Source organism: Pararge aegeria, chromosome 4, assembly GCF_905163445.1.
Source record: "Pararge aegeria chromosome 4, ilParAegt1.1, whole genome shotgun sequence".
NCBI classification, from domain to species: Eukaryota; Metazoa; Arthropoda; class Insecta; order Lepidoptera; family Nymphalidae; genus Pararge; species Pararge aegeria.
In genome coordinates this window covers 10,063,195-10,082,981 of record NC_053183.1, presented here as the reverse complement: position 1 = coordinate 10,082,981, position 19,787 = coordinate 10,063,195, and the positions used below count along the sequence as shown (strand labels likewise).

Here is a 19,787-nt window from a genome sequence, read left to right as displayed (position 1 = left end):
CATACACCACATATTCTTCACCATATTCTCCCTCACCGTTAAAGCAAGTTATTCTTGATTGCTTTAATTTAAAACGCACATTACACTGCTATGAAATGTTAATTGCGTACGGGGATCGCACTCGGGCCTTCTAAAAGAGTGGCTGAACTATTAACCACTCAGCAATCACCGCTCACAACAATATTAATCTATTATAATGAAAATGTATACATATCTAAACATCCTAGTTTCTTCGCTCTCGTATTATTTATTTGAGGCACTACAACCTACGCATTTTGTTATACTTGAAATCTTATTTGCTATTCATCAATACTTGACTTGTATTTTTAACCAGTGAAGAATCCAATTAAATTAAAATCAATATATTTTAGTGAAACCTGTCGCACGTGATTGGTATATTGATTGCTGGGATTGGATGACTTTATAGAGCTTTCATCATTTTAGCCAATTGTCGAATACAAAACATTTTTTTCATAAACGTTACATTTTTAATGAGTAGTGCCATGTGGTGCTGCCGTCACCAGTCAGAGTAAATCTGTCACAATCTTTTCCAGCGAGTGTCGTACGAGCCTCCTCTATGCTACTACTACTACATTAGTCCAGCGATGGACTATTATAGGCTATTGATGATGTATATTTTTATTCTCCAAGTTACCAGAAGTTAGTTTGATCCACAATAACACGTGGCTGCGTTTAAGTAATATAAATATATATTTGTCAATAATGTAATAGTTACATATGTAACTAACATAAAAATGTTTAAAGTTCTCAAATATAAAATTACTGGCATATTTACTTTTTAATGTAACTCGTAAGTGTCAAGTATGTACTTACCATTAGCGTTAAATTTATCACGGAAGCTGTTTAAGAAGCCGTAGACGTAAACGAGGTGAGCTTTTTTATTTGAAATTTTAAAATTCCATGGTGGCGCAGCGGTTCACGACAAGCTTATATAGGTATGCGTCATTGCTACGAGTTTTTATTGAATGACCCTAATATTAATAAATGAATAAATACATATACTACGACTCTACACACGTCGCCATCTAGTCCCAAAGTAAGCGTAGCTTGTGTTATGGGTACTAGGATAATTGATGAAAAATTTTATAAGAATACTTATATACTTAAACACTTATAATATATATAGATAAACACCCAGCCACTGAAAAACATTTATGTTCATCACACAAACATTGTCCAGTTGTAGGAATCGAACTCACGGCCTTCAACTCAGAAAGCAGGGTTGCTGCCTACTGCGCCAAACGGCCGTCAAAGTTTTATAAAATATGATGCAAAGATAATGAAAACAAAAAGAAACGCTTCTTCAAATAGCGTTGGAATTCTACTCGTACTTTTTCATCATTTTCATTTTCATTATAATTTTCTACAAAAGAATACAACTACAAACAAGAGTATTTTTATTGTTGTTAATGTTTTTTTTTTTATTTCATTTTAATTATTGAATGACAACTTAGAAAGAGTCTTTCATATTAGGTCTCCATCATAGCTCGTGGATTCTCATGCAAACTTTCCCCGCTACTTAATACACCCCAACCCACCGCGTCGACTGGGCTCCTGTGCTTGGTAGATTCATGTTTAATACTCTATAACCTTGCTCGGGAATTGCGCTATCAAATCGAAAAGATTTACTTTATAGAGGGCTATATCAATAGTGGTAGTTATATAAAAAAAAAGAAAATTAATTATTTAAATGTATCAATACCTTCTGTGCATACTCTGTTAGTAATAAGATAATTTGTTTAAGAGGGTTATACAACTATGATATAATAAACTACTAAAATTGCACGTCACCCATTAAATAATCTAAAGTAAGACGCAGAAATAGCATGTCAGCTTCGTGCAAGTCACCAGTGAAACTTAAAAATTTATGAAAACCTTCATACACATTACCGTATCCAATTTCAAGTTGATATTGTATACAAGGGAGCCCACTGAATAACAGTGATTAAACGCTTTAAACAGTGAAGGTAGGTTCACACGAAACAAGAGCAAACCGGATCCAAATCGGGGGAGCGTTTTCTGTAACTGGAGCAGCCAGCCGGCTCGAATATCGCCCCTTATGTCGATAATAAGATTTTCTTTAACACCGCAACACCGCAGTTTCTCTTTTTTGCGAGTACACCTGCGATGTAGGACAATCTTGGCTTATTTCGACACAGCATCGTGATTGATGCTTATCAAGCAAATCATATTTTAAAGCACTTTGACGCGTTTTCCGCTCGAAGTAATTTATTTCAGTTTCTATCACTGCTTTATATCTTTGAGTTAAAAGAAAGTAACTTCATTTCATATTACGTTAATTAAGTAAATTTGTTCAGAGAAGTAAATTGTTTTAAAAATATAATATAAAGATAAAAAATAGTAAAATATCTATAATGAAAGTACCGATATTTATAGAATTCATACTGACTTTTCTTATAGTTGATGCCTATGTATTATATTTATTTTCAATATAAATTATAAGTATACCGATAAGAAAGAGATCGTAGAAAATATAACGAAAAACGAACTAAAAATATAAAATTTGTATAGGTACATAGACGTAATCGTAGTAAGAACATAAATATCAGAAGGATATTTCTACACTTCTAGTAGGTATGGTATTCATTTATGTAGATACATACACGGGAGCGTAGTCATTGAATGCCAGCAGACAAGCCGCTAGCCGCGTGGGAAACTCGAGCAGTAATACTGTTAAACGTACTCAACCATATTTTACGTCAGATTCGACGCACTCCAGTACCCTTAGAACGAGATCTGTTCGCTTGCAATTGTAGTCGTTTTCGAGTATCGAAACGAACTGTTACGTCAGAGTGAAATATAATCTATAGTCATTGCAAAGATCAAATTTGTTCGCAATTCTAGAGCTAATGATTTTACCAGAAGATTTTTAAAGTAAATATCTTAGTTTAGTATAGAATTTTGTTCAATAGCGCCATTTCAATTCGACGGCACACGACAGTGACTCAAACATTGCGAACATAAAAATGTTATACTAAGGGTATACAAAACGAACGCGCAAGTTATAAACTCTATTAGCCAGAAATCCATTGTGTATCCTTGCGAATTTATCACTAAGGACTGCAGGCCATTTAGCCTCTCTCCCGTTCATATGGAAACTGACATGTAAACTTGCTAGCACTAATAGCCTTCCCTTTTGACGACTATCCACCTGGTTCCACCTTTAACGTGAGACTAAGATATCGATTTCTTTGACCTGGTATGAATGACGCTATATCGCTGACGATATATCGCTTTACCGAATATTAAGTAGATAAAATGCTTATAAGCATTGTAATTTTGCAGCACTATCAAGACTTATAAAAATACCTAAGACTTATAATATCTATATAATAAAGATTTTATTGTGAACCGACTAAATCGATTCGACTTAAAAGACTCATAAGAAATACATTAGTTCCATCTGGAATCTTGCTTGAAGTGATCTCGACTTTTGTTGATTATATTTTTATTTTATTGGGATATCGCGAATCGAAGGCGACCACGCAATTTCACTTTTACTGTTATTGAACTTAAGATCGTAAGAATTTGACATCGAATCGTATGAAACACGTACGAGTCCGAAAAAGATCAAAGTTTGGCACGCAAGCGATCTTCTTCACTAAATGTCAGAGGTGAGCAAGTCATTCGACTGCGGCAGAGTATCGAGTGACGTGATGACGTTTTGATATGCGCTTGAGATCTTTTTTATCAAATGGAATGCGCGTTTTTCATAGATCAATCAACGTTTGTTATTAATTCGTTTTTACCTCTAGATTTGCAGCCATAAATGTAAAAGCTTGTAAATCGTCGTGTTAAACGTTTGAATGGTAAGCATTTAAAATAGATTACTGCTGGTAAACTCTATATTTCTTGTATTCGCATTTAGGTTCTCAATAACTCAAATAGTACGGGTATACTAAGAGTTACATAAATTACAATGACAACTGAAAATTTACTTGCCAATCACGCGCTTCGTGTTGCACCTGCGCGTGCAGTGTGCACCTCGTCGTCCCGTTTTCGAAAACGAACAGTCTCAAGTCGGTGCAAGACATGTCTATGTAAGAACGCCAATTAAAAGCGTAGCATTGTCGTCGGGCTCATATCGCGGTAGGAAATCGCCGTCCGCCGAGAGCCCACGACCGTCGCAGGCGACGCTATCGTTTCCATCGAGATACCATTAATTGTTGCTTATTTTTGCAGTAAATAAATACAATACAATTTGTAGACATCATTCGATCACCGGGGAAGATAAATTGGAACATTGTAGTACCTATTCGGGTCATGCGGCTCTGTGTTAATTAAGATAACGAGATATATCCAGCACTCCTAAATTACCAATAGTTAGTCAAGTATTTTGTTTATAGTGTGATTGCAAGATAAGTTATTACGAGCCAAGCTGTTAGAGTTATAGTTAAACGCACAAGACTCGCTGGAGTCATGTTACTCGTTTACGGTTTCGATTACGATTGGGAACACGTATAAAGTGATACAGCAGAGTAGATTTATGTTCCTTTAACATACTTTTTATAACTGGTAGGGAATTGGCAGATAGATAATGTAGTAAATCTTATTTAATATGTGTAATAATAATTATATGAGATAATATAGAACTTGTAGTGTCCATCACAATCATGATCATCATCATAACTGATAAACTATATTTATCTTATTAAGTGTACATATATATGATCAATAAAATTATACGATACCATAAAACAAACATACGTTTTGTAAAATGGTCTTTAAAGCCGTCGCATCTTTCTATTTGTCCAGTCATTTGTGAATTTTAGGCAAATGTTTATAACGCAGGAATCAGACACAGAGAATCTCGAAGTCGCAATAATTAAATAAAAATAATTCTTACATTCCGACAATTTAGTGAATCGTGACAATGACATTACAAAGTATTTTTCTGTTCATGCCAATACGAATGAAGTATGTAAGAATATTCAAAGCTTAAAGTAGACCAAAGAAAATTGCTTTGTGATGCCGTTTTTTGTCCGCCTAGTGTCTAATGTCAAAATCGAAATGAGGTACCAGGTTTTTTGCATCTAATAAAGGTCAAGTGGAAGGAGTGTAGTGCCGAGTATTTTGTATAGGTCACTCTTTGTGTTTGTTTTGTTTTATTAAGGTTCAGCATTTATCTAGGTCTCTTCGCAGATTACCTCTGTAATGCAAAAGTGCAGGACTTCTATATAACTATATTTTTCTGTTAAAATGATTAACGCTAAATTATATATAGATAGATTGATTGCTAGAACCTGGTCATAATCGATTAACAAACTTTCAAGGAAACTATTACTGCATGCCAAAACACGGTAGATCCAAATTATAATAAATATAATTGCGTCTTTATTTGGCCCTATGTTTAATAATGTAATGTTAAAGTACGGCCTTTCCTTTATTTTGGCGTTATCATACGGACAGAGTCTAAAAAACTAAAAGATTTTGTTGTCTGACTACGGTACTCCATAAATAGATAGATACGTTTCCAGTTGCTAAACGAATTAAAATAAATTAACATTTTAAGGCTCTTTGTTATAAATAAGTTTAAGTTTCATAATACATAATTAGCGGTGGCTAAAATCGTAAAATGTAAACGAGGGTTATAACGATTATGGTGATATTTTCATCGATTGTGGCATAACGATTGTGTCGTGATCCAATTGCTAGTGTCGGAGGAGCGCTGCGCAGGCGCACGGTGCGGTGGCGCAAGAAACGTCGCTCGTTAACCCACATCACAGTATACAAATTACTACATACAGTGTGGACGCTCGCTGCCACCCGCTAAACCTTCGGTGTTGTTATATGGGCACAGTGAAATGAAAGCTTAATTAGCCATAATCCGGGAAACCCAGATAAATCTGCTTCCCAAATTACTAACTTTTCCAACAATTGCTAAGCGTTGGCTACTTATCCCTAATCGATCAACCAAAATATGCGATCAGTTGACCACTGTCACTACCAAATTATGCATTTTGTGAGAAGACGACGTGTTAGAAAATACAATAAATCGGGCAGTTGTTCCGTCTGACTATTGTAATTTTTATCGTCCTATCAAGACCGTGACAATCAAGAGGACTCTATGTATCAGGGACAAAAAGGGTTACTTGGCACATACATTTCTCTTGGATTCTTAGTTTGGTTTGCTTTGTTCTCCAATTGCGAATATGTGTGTAATATAACTGCCGTACCCCTATCCGGTTGGCACGCTATTATATGAGACTACACCATCATTTACTTAAGGGGAATATGGCAGTCAAAAGCTTAAAGTGGACTTTAAAACAGAACCGACTTCAATCTTCTATTCACTAATGTAGTAAACATTGTAAATATTATCTAGAAATACGGTAGCTCGACAAACAGCATACAAAGTAACTAGGTAGTCGCTTTTTTAGCCGGGGATTACACCTGTAAGTTTTACTTAGCTGGTTATAGTGACTTACCACTTACGTAAGTCACTATAACCAGCTTACAAATTTCTTTACATTAGTATATTAATCGTAAAAATTACAGGTGTAATCCCAGCCTTACACTAAGTCGTATGGCATTCTGAAAACATAGACATGACAGAATTGCGATGTAGTCTTTGCCACATAAGCTGTAAATTAAATTAGGTAGGTATATAGGACTTAACCTCGTGAATCAGTATAGTACTTTAATAAAACTTCAGGATCCTTGTTTATAGAAAACGTATTCAATTATTTTTTATCACCACTAAACTAATAAACATTTTTTTCTTTAAGTCTCGTAATCTATTTCCTTCTTTATATTGAATTATGAAAGCAATTACATTAAGAAAAACGTATGTATATCTCGCATAAAAATATCTGTGGTCTATAAATATTGAAGCAGTAATTACGAGATATAGATTTTATTGATAAATACCAAGAATCGGCACGAATATAATATGTAAGTAAATAAAAATATACAATTTTTTTGTGTCCCTTTCTCATCTTAATATGACACGTTGGGTAACATAAATCCAATATTATAAATTTAAAAAATCCATCTTTCTTAGCACCCTGACTCTAACACATATCTCATAACTTGGTTTTTCAGGAAAGTGGTTATTTAGGATCAAGAACATGCCTAGAAGGATACATGCTTACCTATAGCAAATAACCGCTTACAGCTAAATCCATCCATGGAAAGCACAGATGCATAGACAGACAGGCTCGGCGGTTAATCTTTTATTAACTCTACTACTCTACTACTGAGGATAAGAATAAACAAAACAAAATACGATGTAGATATATTAAATCTTTTTAACGTTGGGATAAGAATTATATTAATTCAATCGAAATAACTAGAAAGTGTAAAATAACATCAAAAGTGGAATATATCTAATATTTTGCAGACTTTTTAAGTCAGTTTTTAGTTAGTCATACAAGCCATTGAATTTAGTAGTGCTACCCTTTTCCTACTCTTCCTTGTATATAGGGATAGCACTACCTAATAAAATTTGCTATTTGAACATTTTTGATAAGATTAATTAATAAAATTGGGCGTTAGACTAGACAAGTACGAATTATATGGCATCATGTTGCAGACTCTTAAACTCTACCATTATTCAAGTAACTCTCGCATTACGTAGGTACGCAAAAGTACTACAGTCTTAACTCATCGCAGTAATGACGCAAAGTACACTATTAAGTTTTAAATACTTTTGTGTCGCAATGACGCAAACTATTGATTAAACTTTGAATTTTACGATCCTCAGTCTCATGTTACTTGCCAGAGTAAATAGATTAATTTATGATACGTAGTACATAAAACTTAATTCACCTCTAACTATGTAGCAAGCTTAGAGGATAACAAAAATATATTAGGTAGGTATTAGTAGTAAATTGATGTTGCCGCAACACCGGTGATAATAATTAACCGTGGATAGTAATTTCATATAGTAAAGAGCAGGAGGTCAAATGATAAATAATAACATATTCCAGCGCCGGTTCTCAAAGGTATGACAACTTTTATTTGAAAGTACGTATTTACTTATGCTTAAAAAGTTTTATTTATAGGTTGCCTTGGTTAAAATATAGATTATAGTCTTTTTATGGGAATTTATTTCACATGTCACTTCAAAAAATTAGTTATTTATATGCACTTCTGAAACTTCAAATCTCTATCAGCAGAGATTCAGAAACTCAGAAGTTATTCTTTTCCTACTTCTTTCAAAAACCCCTTTGTAGATATGCGATTGCGCGATTCATGTATAGCCGGGATTTTTGTACCCACTCGCTAGTAGTCAGCATGAAAGAGGTAGAGAAGGAAGATGGGAGGAGCAAACTCAAACTACGAGCTAAGAATACATATTTATTTAAAAAAAACTATTGACTTCAATGCGTGATATTGGTAAACCAGTGATGGTCCAAAAGTATACTGTTTATAATAATAATAATTCAGAATGTAATCAGTTTCATGCTTTATCTCTTCGAAAGATCTTCACGAAAAAATAGTTGAACCTCAGGTTGACTATGCGTCAACTTGAGTAGCAACAGAGTTTCCGACTCTGACACGGCATGCGTCTTTGCTTTAATTCTCTTTCTCCTATGATATGCCTGTTCACAGTAGTGTAAAATTAATAGGCTACATATGAAGAGAGATGAAGATAAATTAAGTTTATTCCCTCCATCTCATTTTAATAGTTTTTTTGTTGGTTTCATGTTTAGTATATTTGTTTAATCGATAAAAAACTGGACTACGATTACCTTTTGGTGAGAGACATTGTAAGCAAATGGAAAATCGTCAACTTGGATTAGAAGTTTACTACGCCCTAATTCACTACACGGTAAAGATTAGTGGTGCCCTGCCAAACCTTATTTTTTAGCAATATTGCCAATTGAATACACTTTGATTTAAATATGTTTCTATATACACTTCTTTCTAAGAAATATATGAACGCGTTATAGTTGTATCAGTTAACAGATGTAATATTATACGATGTGTTTCGGTCGGCCAGCTTGCTCCAATTCGTCGTGTCGTTTGACATACCTTTCTCACTTTACGTGTAATAATACGCAAAATGGAAACACCGAATTATAAAATACACAAAAAAAGTGATAAAAAAAAACACCGATTAAAACAACAAATTATGTTGGTTCGTTCCAAAAAAATAATACTATTTTATTATTACTAATATGCAACGTCATGAAACCATCTCCATACTTTTTACTTTCGCTATCAAATACAGAAGGCATGCAAATTGGAGTAGACTAGTCGATGTAAAAATAAAAAAACAACATGCCTATATTGTTGTCTGTTTTGTTCAACATGAAAGTTTTTTTCTAAATGTCACATTTTTTCACGGGTTGTCTCTATTATACGCATCTCCATACCTCCTATGAATCAAAACCAATTCAAATGATTCGCAGTAAGACTCCCACGCAAAACGTCCGCGTTATATACGTAGTAGTACGTAGTAGTATATATACGTAGTTTAACAGATTAACATGACTATGTGTCTGTCAGTGGCATCGTGGCTCTTAAACGAATGTGCAAATTTTGATCCGTTTTTTTCTGTTTGATGCTGATGTACTGAGATTGTTCTTAGCAATAATCCATGAAAATATATTTGGGCGCTTGCCATCGTCAGCTCATTTCCTATTTTTATAAACTGTCGATTGGTGAAAGTTGGCAAATTTCACGTTCGACCTGATTATTTAAATTTGGTGTCCTCATCCGTTGGTGGTATTCCCTAGTGTACTCTACACTAGAGTTCTAGTCTGCGGAATATACAACCACTCAGTTACTCACAGAGACGTCAGCGTCTTTGAGCTCATTTTAATGGTATCGATGAGGAGGTGCCAGATAGATTATAATAGAGGCCCCACGGTGGGGGAAAAATTTATCCCGAATATTTCATCTCGTCAGATCTATTTATCAAGCTCGTTAGTCAGTCAGTAGAGTCATTTATAGATACAGTGCGGCTCATCCTTATTGTTTTTGGTCAATTTTAATTTCATGAGCATCTAATCTGATAAAGATTTTCGGATGGAACTCGTCAACGTATAATGGTAAATCTCTCATGATCATTGCAATAGTTACGTTGCTTTCAAACATTAGAGACTCCAATTTATCTAGTTTATTAACTAAATAGAAAAAGTTGAAGAATCAACAACTTTGTGTCGCCCAGTAAAAAAAAGAACCATCATACGTTATTTTTTCGTCTTCGGTGGTTACATAAGAACTTAAACTACAACTCGGTACGAGGAAAAGTCAAATGAAGAATGCAACGAATGCTTAGATAATAATAATTAGAATAACAAACCGCAACGTATGTTCGTTTCTCTCTATTAAATCTAAAGAAGTTATATGGCTATTTATTTATTTATTTGGAAAGCGGTGCTGAAAAAGCAGTCTATAGTCAACACATGCCCTTTTAGTGGCTTGTTGTGGCACTCCGCGTGACTAGTTCGCCCTTGTTTCATACGAGATCTAAAGACTCAAATAGACAAAATGACAGAAAAAGTTACTTAACAGAAAAAAAATTAAAAATTGCCTAGAATTGTGCTAACAAAACATGCCCACTTTTAAAACAATTTTTTCTGTGTCCAATTAATTAAACTTACAGTATATTTTTTATTTTATTACAGATCTTAAAGAAGACTATCTTCAGGACTCGTGGCCACCTTCTATCAATATAATGGAACATGAAAATATTAGTCAACGTGCAGTTACTGTGAAGAACTAAACCCCTTCGTAAGCAGCGTGCGGGGTTGGGGTGAATAATGGGAAAAAGGAACGTTCGGATCAAGTTTTCACAGTATTCGATTGGTCCGCCTATTAGTTTGAGTGCACTGTGCACTTTTAATTAGCACCCCAATCTACGTCTTCTCACACTATCAGTTACCGACGCTCAAGCGACTGCCAATCAAAGTACAAGTCATACCGGGTTATAAAAGTAACTCATTTTAACTTAGATTAACTTACTTTAGTACAAAAATAACTGACAACGGTACGAGATTGCTTAATGTAACTATATTGGATAAAAACTGTGCCGAGTAATCCTCCTCGGTTAAATTATATAAACGGTAGTCATGACGGCCACTGCACCAGAATTGTCAAAGTCGGATTTTTTTGAATTCGTGACCTCTAATGAAGTAACTGATGCTCAGTATAAACAACAAATGCGATCTGTGAATGTGTTTATGGAATCGCCTGATTCAAGATCGAACCCTTTGTTGTCGGAAGAACCTAAGGAACAGAACAATAATAGTTTAATTAGTGTAACCGGCGTACAGTCATCCACTACAAACAGCAACACTGCTGCCACAACCTCTAATCCTCTGCAAAGTTTCGATTCCATATGGAATGTAGACCGAGATAGAGATCGGATAGATACGGCTATGTTAGAAGATCTAAACAAATATTACTGGAGCCAAGAAAATGAAATGAACACACATGCATGTACTGACACTACTATTTCGAATAAATTAATAAGTAATAATACAGACGGACAAATATATACACTAACAGTTCTTAACCAAGACATCAATGAAACAAATACCAACCGCTATTGGGGCAAAGAAGAAGATGTGTCCATGTCCAGTCCAACGGATATGGAACAAAATCCTTCCTTAGATCTTGAAACAATATTGAATATGAACGGATTCCCTAATGACTTCAGCCAAGACTCACTTAATACGTTACCTAAAGTAGAAAGTTTTAGTTACGAAGATGGAGATTCACAAAATCCGAGCACAGAACTTAGTACAAGCAGTTTAGTTAAAATAGAACCTTTCAGCTATGATGAAAATGATTATCAAAGCAATGATAAAAAAGATGAGTCTACGCATAGTCCAATCATTGTAACCCCCACTATGTTAGAAGTCGAATATAATAATAACAATAATGATTGGAAATTAACTGATCAGAATACCGAATCAAATGAATCTTTACTCCGGAGTGCCTTGCAAGGAAAAGCCTTTGTTAGATATAGTACAATAATTAAAAATGCTGTGACTAAACTTGACGCTGAAACAGAGTTAAAAAGAGTTATTATAAACAATAACAATAAAACAGATGTACCATCCATGTATCAGGACAGCAAGGACACAGAAAATGATTTATTAATGGCTATAGGGCCACCAAACGGCAATGTTAATATTTCAATATTATTAGAAGAACCTACTGCCGCTGTTGTCACTAATTGTGAAAATCCAACTTCAACGCAAAGTGTAGATGACATAATACTATCACAGCTCGATTCCAGCTATCCCGATGATTACGAAAAATTAAAACGGATAGCAACAGAATTAGGTGAATCAGTTCAACCTTTCTGTACTGTGGAGCCAATTGATCCCACTCGCAGTATATATAATATTCATCACGTCAACGGTGAATTAGTTACTATGATTCCTGCTGGTGAAGTTCAGTTACCACACTTGCAAATAGTAACCGCTTCCCCAACGGTATCTAGTACTAAAATTGGAAAAAAACATAGAAGACCACCTAGTAAAACTTCGCCACCTACGACTCAATCACCATCAGGTGCAGCAGTTCAGCCGGCCACATCTACGTCAAATGGTGTCAGGAAAGAAAGATCCTTGCATTATTGTTCTATTTGTTCCAAGGGTTTTAAAGATAAGTACTCAGTTAACGTGCACGTGAGGACGCATACAGGTGAGAAGCCTTTTACGTGTTCCCTGTGTGGTAAGAGTTTCAGACAAAAGGCGCATCTCGCAAAGCACTATCAGACTCACATCGCACAGAAAACTGCGGCTGCTAATGGCGCCTCTAAACCCACCAAACAGAGGTAACCGCTCTCGACGAATTTTCCCGTTCACATTCATATAGTCAAAAATTGAACAATCAGTTCAGACTGAGAGCGATTGTATTTTATAATCTAATACATAAAGGCTGAAATATCACAGAAGAATTTGGTAAGGTGCTAAATAAATTAGTAATTTAGACAGTTAAGGAAAGTGTAAAAGAGAATGTGTCAGAAGATTCTCGGCCGTTATCATGCTTGTTAATTTGTATGTAACTCCGCCCGTTACCGATTACTTTTAGCTTTAGCTAGTTTTAGCTATAAACAGGTACAATTAAGTGTTTTAATTACGAGATTATTCATACTCTTCCATCCTTCATAATTAGTCATGTCAAATACACACATCACAAGTATTATTATATTGTATATGTATAAAGGTTGTGTTCATACTCTAGAACTGTTAATATTTTAATAACAACAATCGCGTGAATATATATGTGTGAATTTTAATAGAAAATTCTATCTATTTAGTAACCAGATAAGTAACCTACAATGATGAACAAATTTTGGATTATCAATAGTTTGGCCGCACTGTAATTTCTCTCGCGGCGCGGCCGACCAAACTTTCTAAAAAATAATAAAAACAAAACAGAGTAAAAGAACGAGCATTCAGTACCAACTATCTTTCACCGCTTGACTATCGTATCTCTATACTGCTCGCTATTAGTTTGATAATTTTGCCTCTTATCGACTCATGAAAGCGGCATTTTGACCCGAGAAACTGTTTTTTTAAAGATTCTATTACACAATAAATATTACAAATACGAGTATACCAATTTTATATTTATTTATTTTCATCTGCTCTTATGTTAATCGCATTAATCCTATAACTATGTACGATACAATCTAATAGACTGTTACATAGTCTCTACATTGAAGAGTGCGGTGAAGGCTTACTTGCTCTTCAAATTAAATCTTTCGTCTGATATTGGGAGAGGCCTGATTGCACCCAAATTGCTATAAATTTCAAATACGAGTTGCTTCAATAGCTGTGTTTAAAATTGTGCTCCCTTTCTCATCGAACAAATTGGCCTTTCTTTGTTCCTTTCTGATATTATTTACTGCACCGCGCCCTGCTGTGTTTTAGTACCTATTATAAATAATGGCAAAACATACACTACTACTATAGATTGATATAATACCTAAACTAGGCAAATCTACACGGTTACTCCAATCAACATTTTTTAAGTCAAAATCATTAACAGTTTTAATAATTCTAAAAGAAATTTTTAATGGCTAACCAATTTAATAAAAAAACAACTTTCTCAATCATGCATGCATACTAATTTATAATTTATAAACGACCAATGATAATATTATAAATTTTATTGTATTAATAGTTCATTAGGAGATTACGAAGCATATTTTATCATAAATGAAAAAAAAATATTAAATTGATCTGAACGACCTCTTTAACAGGAAATGTAGTTCTTTTATAATAGGTATCGAGTCGTGACACAGCTATAATAGCGTATCGGCGTGGCGTCAAATTTAGCTTTATCTTATTACCTAGATTTGTTATTTAATTGCAATGATTTAAACCTTTATCTATCTAGGTATCTCTCTCTTTGATATCGGTGTATATGGTTTTTTTTTTGTTAAATCTTGCTACTAATAAGCTTATAAAGTCTTCACATTATTTTGTTTTGCAATATAAAGAGGTTTTTTGACGGCCAATATAATTCAGGCAGTTTAATATTGCGACGCGGAAACAGAATCTCGGGTCGGAATAAATATTATAGTGTTATCGTATTTTTTTTATGATTTAATAACTTAATTAACATAACTCCATTCAAAAAATATGCCAGCCCATGGTAAAGATTTCCCTTTAAAATAATACTCAGATAAAAACACTTTTTACGTCACTTGTCACTTTTACGTTATAATTTCAAGTGCTAGAATAAAATGATACTCATATGTTTTAAACTTAAGGCATTTCTTCTATAAACATAATCAGTCTGTTGCTCTTGCCAAGATCTTATGTATAGAAAGTTACGTACTTACCTATTTTAGTTACTGAACACTGCCTGTCAAAGTTTCTATGTGACTGAAAGACTATAATAAAAACAACAAAATAATATAAGATTTACATTAAGTAATACTGTATGATCAAATAATGCATATATTTATATGCCTTTACCCTATTTTAGCCTGTTTAAATATTCGAGATTAATAATTTAAAATAAGCTTGTCTATTAATAGTTCGTTGTTTGAATGACTGGTTATTTAAAGGTTGTATAAAATGTAAAAGGTATTTATCACTTATAAACAATCAACTAATATTTTGTACCAATTGCAGTAGGAAACAGCTACTATTTTTGCAGCTTCGAGTTTTGAGTTTAGAATTATTAATTCGCGTTGAGAAATTATTAATGAGACTTGTGAGTGCTTGAAATTGTCTTATTTACGACCTACTCTTAAAATAGTCTTTAAGAATTTTAGGAAATTCCTTTAACAATACTCATTATTTGTAAATATATGTAACAGGTTGAAGACGAAAACCAATTTGTGACGTAAATTTATTCTCTTGTATCTCATTAGATGGTATTTGAAATGTTAGCGAATTTATAGATATTATATTGTAAGCATTAAGAAACTTTTGAGAGATTTACCAATTAGTTATAAGAAACTATGGCTACCTTAATATAATATTATGCGATTGCATATATGGTTGTTAATATATTCATGTAATATATTAAATTATGTTGGTTTTTTGAGTAGGTACCTACCTACGTCTTTGAAAAGGTTTTTTCAGTTTGATCGATTATTATTGCATTTGTTCCTGAGTTGATTATTAGATTTTATTAATAATTTCTTGTTTATAAGATTTCTATTATTAATTGATGTAAGAATAATTTAATTTTGTGTAGAAATTTAGTTTTGAGGACGTCGTGGAGGTCTAATGGTATCGTTTCCGAGTGTTTCTCAGAAGAATTGCCTGCACCTTGTAAATATAATTTTATTTATTTGGAATTTTCATTTTGCTCAATATGTGGATCGGAAAATCTTATTTTAATAATGTCCACTTTATCGTTAAACTGAAGCCGTCCTGTACAATACTTTTATTATTTATTTATAGAATTACGAATAAGACGAAAATGGAAAAATGAAAAGGTAATTTTATTTTGATTAACCCGAGCTGTGATTTTTGCTAATGTATGTTTATTGATACAATTGCAGTTGCAAGATAATGCAGTAAGATATTCGATCGTAAAATCAAATTAAGAGCAGACCCTGTATTATAAAATGATAAACTAATCGATGCGTTTGCTAATGTGATGCGTCGCTATATTTTACACTTTTAGACCACCTCTTATCTATTTACTACAAGCCACAGGCTATAAAAATCATTTTTGACCATTGTAGAATATAAAACAAAAGTATTTTTAACACAGGGCCAATTTAACGATCGAAAGAAACAGATGTATCGAATGGTGTACTGCTGGCAGTTGAAGTTATTGACATCTAGTTTTTCATGAAATCATAAATTATGTTGTTATACTATATGTTTAGCTTCAACTACCGGCAGTTTATGTGATACGGTTCTTATTTACACTGTAAAAAGTATTATCGTCTTCCGAATGCACAACTTATGCAATCATGTATATCTTTTGCATTTTTATCTATCTTTATGTTTACAAACCTAATTAATCTTTTCCATAGTCTAAAATAGTATTTACTTATGTCACTTATACTAATGTTTTACTACTTAACATCATTCATCAAAAAGAAAGTGACGTTCTGAGGTCAAAATTTTGCGAAATACTCTCAGTATAAAATAAGAAGATCCCTTTCAAATGCAGAAGATAACATGATAGTCATCATCTATAGACCATTAATCTGGTATTATCAGTATCAGTAAGCTCTTTGTAATAAATGAACTATGTAGCTACCATAATTTTTACACATTTACAGTTTTGTATTGAATTTCTTATATTTTTTACTTTCCTACTTAAGTTTGCTAATAAAATGTTTTTATAATATAAATTACATTCACTTTTTATTTCTCTCGTTACTTAAAATAACATCTTTCACTCTTTGTTTAAAAGGGCAACTTAATATTTGAAACAATTAATTCAGATTCATTCTGAATCAGCTGACAGAGTCAGCAAGTTTCGAGGCATTAAGTTAAGGTAAGTCTAAATCTAAACAAAATGTTCTGGGCTATTTTACACTTAACTTTTTTAAACCAAATTCTTAAACAAAGGACCAACTTCGTCTCAGTAGTGTCTTACCTAGATGTCGACTACTGCATTGATCTTGACTATATTTGGCGCAGAGATAGCTTGCATCCAGAAAGCGAACATGAAATACTGTTTGTCCCGCCAAAAAGCACCCGAGGATCGCTCTCGTAGGCACAAAAAAATAGGCAGATGTAGAATACTTTGAGGCCCTGGATATATGGACAGTCTCAGCGAGATTATAAACTGAAACAAATAAGAAGTGGCAGAATACCGTAGTACCTAAGAATACCTAAGTACTTAAGAATACCCAAATTGCAACTTCTAACAAAGATATGGGGGCGTAATGATGGCGCGAGGATTGCGTTCAAACGAATCCTGATGACTTAAGAACATACCACCGAATTCGATTTCAGAACGTTGCAGACTAAAACTTGACCTAAAACGTTACGTGGCCGCTCCGTGCATTTTCCATTCCCATTATTTTTCAATTTTTAGTTGCCTAATTAAAATTAAACACCAAAATAATTAGTTGTTTTTATTTTATCCCAAAATTTTAATAAATAACCAAGAAAACCTTATTGTGAAATTGCGTTCCCATATTTTGATAATATGTTGCTGTCGAGAGAATTTAACTTATAAATATAAATAAGTATACATTACGTAAAACAGTTTCAACCCCATTAACCCTGCAAATATTATCTTTGGGGTCTGTTGTTTTCACGTCAAACATTTTGTAAGTATAATACTAAAGAAACAAAAAATCACAAAGTAACAAAGACTGTTCAGAGTACTTATCTTGACATTTAAGCCAACCGGAACCCTGTTATTTACACGGACCTCCGCCATAAGACACATAAGTATAGGTACCGTTAATCAAACACGTTTTTCCCCGACATTTTCTATAGATAGGTAATTGTCTATTGGAAATTTACTTCTTCATAACTCGTCAGTGTAACCGCATGGTAGATCACATCATAAGGTATATACCAACTAAAAAGTAAAATTTTGTTCTCGTAGAGTTTGTTCCAAATGCAGGAGTTACTCAAATACACACACACACATAGCAACTACCTGTATATTATCTACCCTCGATTGTATTAAAGATATATTTTTTTATAATTACTACTAGTTGATAACACACCAGCGTTGGTTAAATTTTACAATAGTTGTTTATCAGTTAAAAATGAAGTTTCACGCACGTAAATAAGCCACTATAATATTCATGAAGTCCAAAATTTATTTTTTTTCACGATTTTTATTTCGATTCTATACTGTAGTTAACAAATAGATGTGCAAACTTCTGGTTTTACAACTGAAGGTAAAATAACTGCGCTATACGGATGAATAGATATGATATAATATAATGAAACTAAAAGGATTTCTTAAATAGCTGTGAGATTAAAAAAAACTACATGTTAGATTGATACATTATAGCCCTATTAGGTAAGAAAAAATTTACTATAAACATAAATGGACATCTGTAATTATATGTCAGTGTGTCACATCATATCATAACTCAGCAAAACCATAGAGCGAATCACGGCTACAAATCACAGTTCGTATATGGATGATATAAATAATTCGCTTAATTCCATTGTGATAAAAGTAAGACAAGTGAACAAAAGGCACATATAAAAACAGATAGCAGGTCTCGAGCATTGTTTCGGCCGGGTTCCGGCCTCGGCGGCCTCACATCGTAATTAGCTGCATTGTGGCCAGAACGATCCTATCGACAACGCTTCCGATGGATTTACCTACGTAAGTAACCGCTTTCCACTCATTGTTTATGCCGACTTCATTCCATAAAGGTGTTGGCACCTATAAAAATACGACATTCGGAAAACCAAACAAGGCTATTTGTTTTTGGTTTTTTAACATTATATGAATTTAAGTAAGTCTAACTGCCTCGATGGAAAGTCCATCGCATGTAAAAATAAGAATTAAGATGTAGGTTCGATTCCCGGATCTTACTAATAAAAATGTTTGTGAGTCTTGGGTTTTTCTGAGAAGTCTTTTCGGGTACATATAAAACCGGAGATAGGAAATGAAAAACGTAACTGCTGTTGGACTGATTGGTTAACGAAGATTTTCATAAAAGGAATATTAGAACAACTAGTTCCTAGTTTATCGGAGAATAACTTCAGTTTCTGTTTTTTATAATATGAGATACACATATATATTTACTGTCACATATTAAATGTGACTATAAATTGCAGGTCACTCGCTGTTGAAGCGTCGCTAGAGCTAGGAATGGGTACCTGTAGTCCGACTTTGACCTTCTCAATTTCAGTCCACACCCAAATCGCTGAGGCTATAAGTAGTAATAATCTTCAGAGATGTGTGATTTAGTAATTCGATACTATTAGAGCATATAAAATTAAGCTTACTACCACAAACAGCAGACTCTACATCGATAAATTATAAGTAGGTAGTTTATGTACGATTATCATCGATCACTAACCATTATCTATAAACATAATATTTAAATTTGGATCAGGATCTATATCCGTATCAAATTTATAATTACTTAACCTGATGAACTGGTTTTCTATACTATAAACTATTTATTAATAAGTAAAGTAGATAAATTTATAGTATTTATTTTATAACTAACTACTTTGGTTACAGTTTGCATTGAGGAGTAGTTATACTATTAGATTTTGTCGTATCATGGATGCCTAAAAATAGATTTTATTTATAAAATTGAACAAATCTGTGTAAAGTAACAATTATATTCTTGAAATAATCTAGACATAGAGTAGCATTGCATTATTTAGTTAAAACGAATAAAGACAAGTTATCGA

General features: G+C 33.4%; 1 protein-coding gene across 2 annotated transcripts in view; it reads left to right on the top strand.

Moving 5' to 3' along the window:
• LOC120637869 (transcriptional regulator CRZ2) overlaps positions 1 to 13,969 on the top strand; it is a 42,501-nt gene extending 28,532 nt beyond the window's left edge. For both annotated transcript variants that reach the window (XM_039909914.1, XM_039909915.1), the window contains exon 2: positions 10,623 to 13,969. In XM_039909914.1, the coding sequence (XP_039765848.1) occupies positions 11,067 to 12,788 (1,722 nt within the window). In that variant the 5' untranslated portion in view covers positions 10,623 to 11,066 and the 3' untranslated portion in view covers positions 12,789 to 13,969. The remainder of the gene's footprint in view (positions 1 to 10,622) is intronic.
• Positions 13,970 to 19,787: the final 5,818 nt, after the last annotated feature.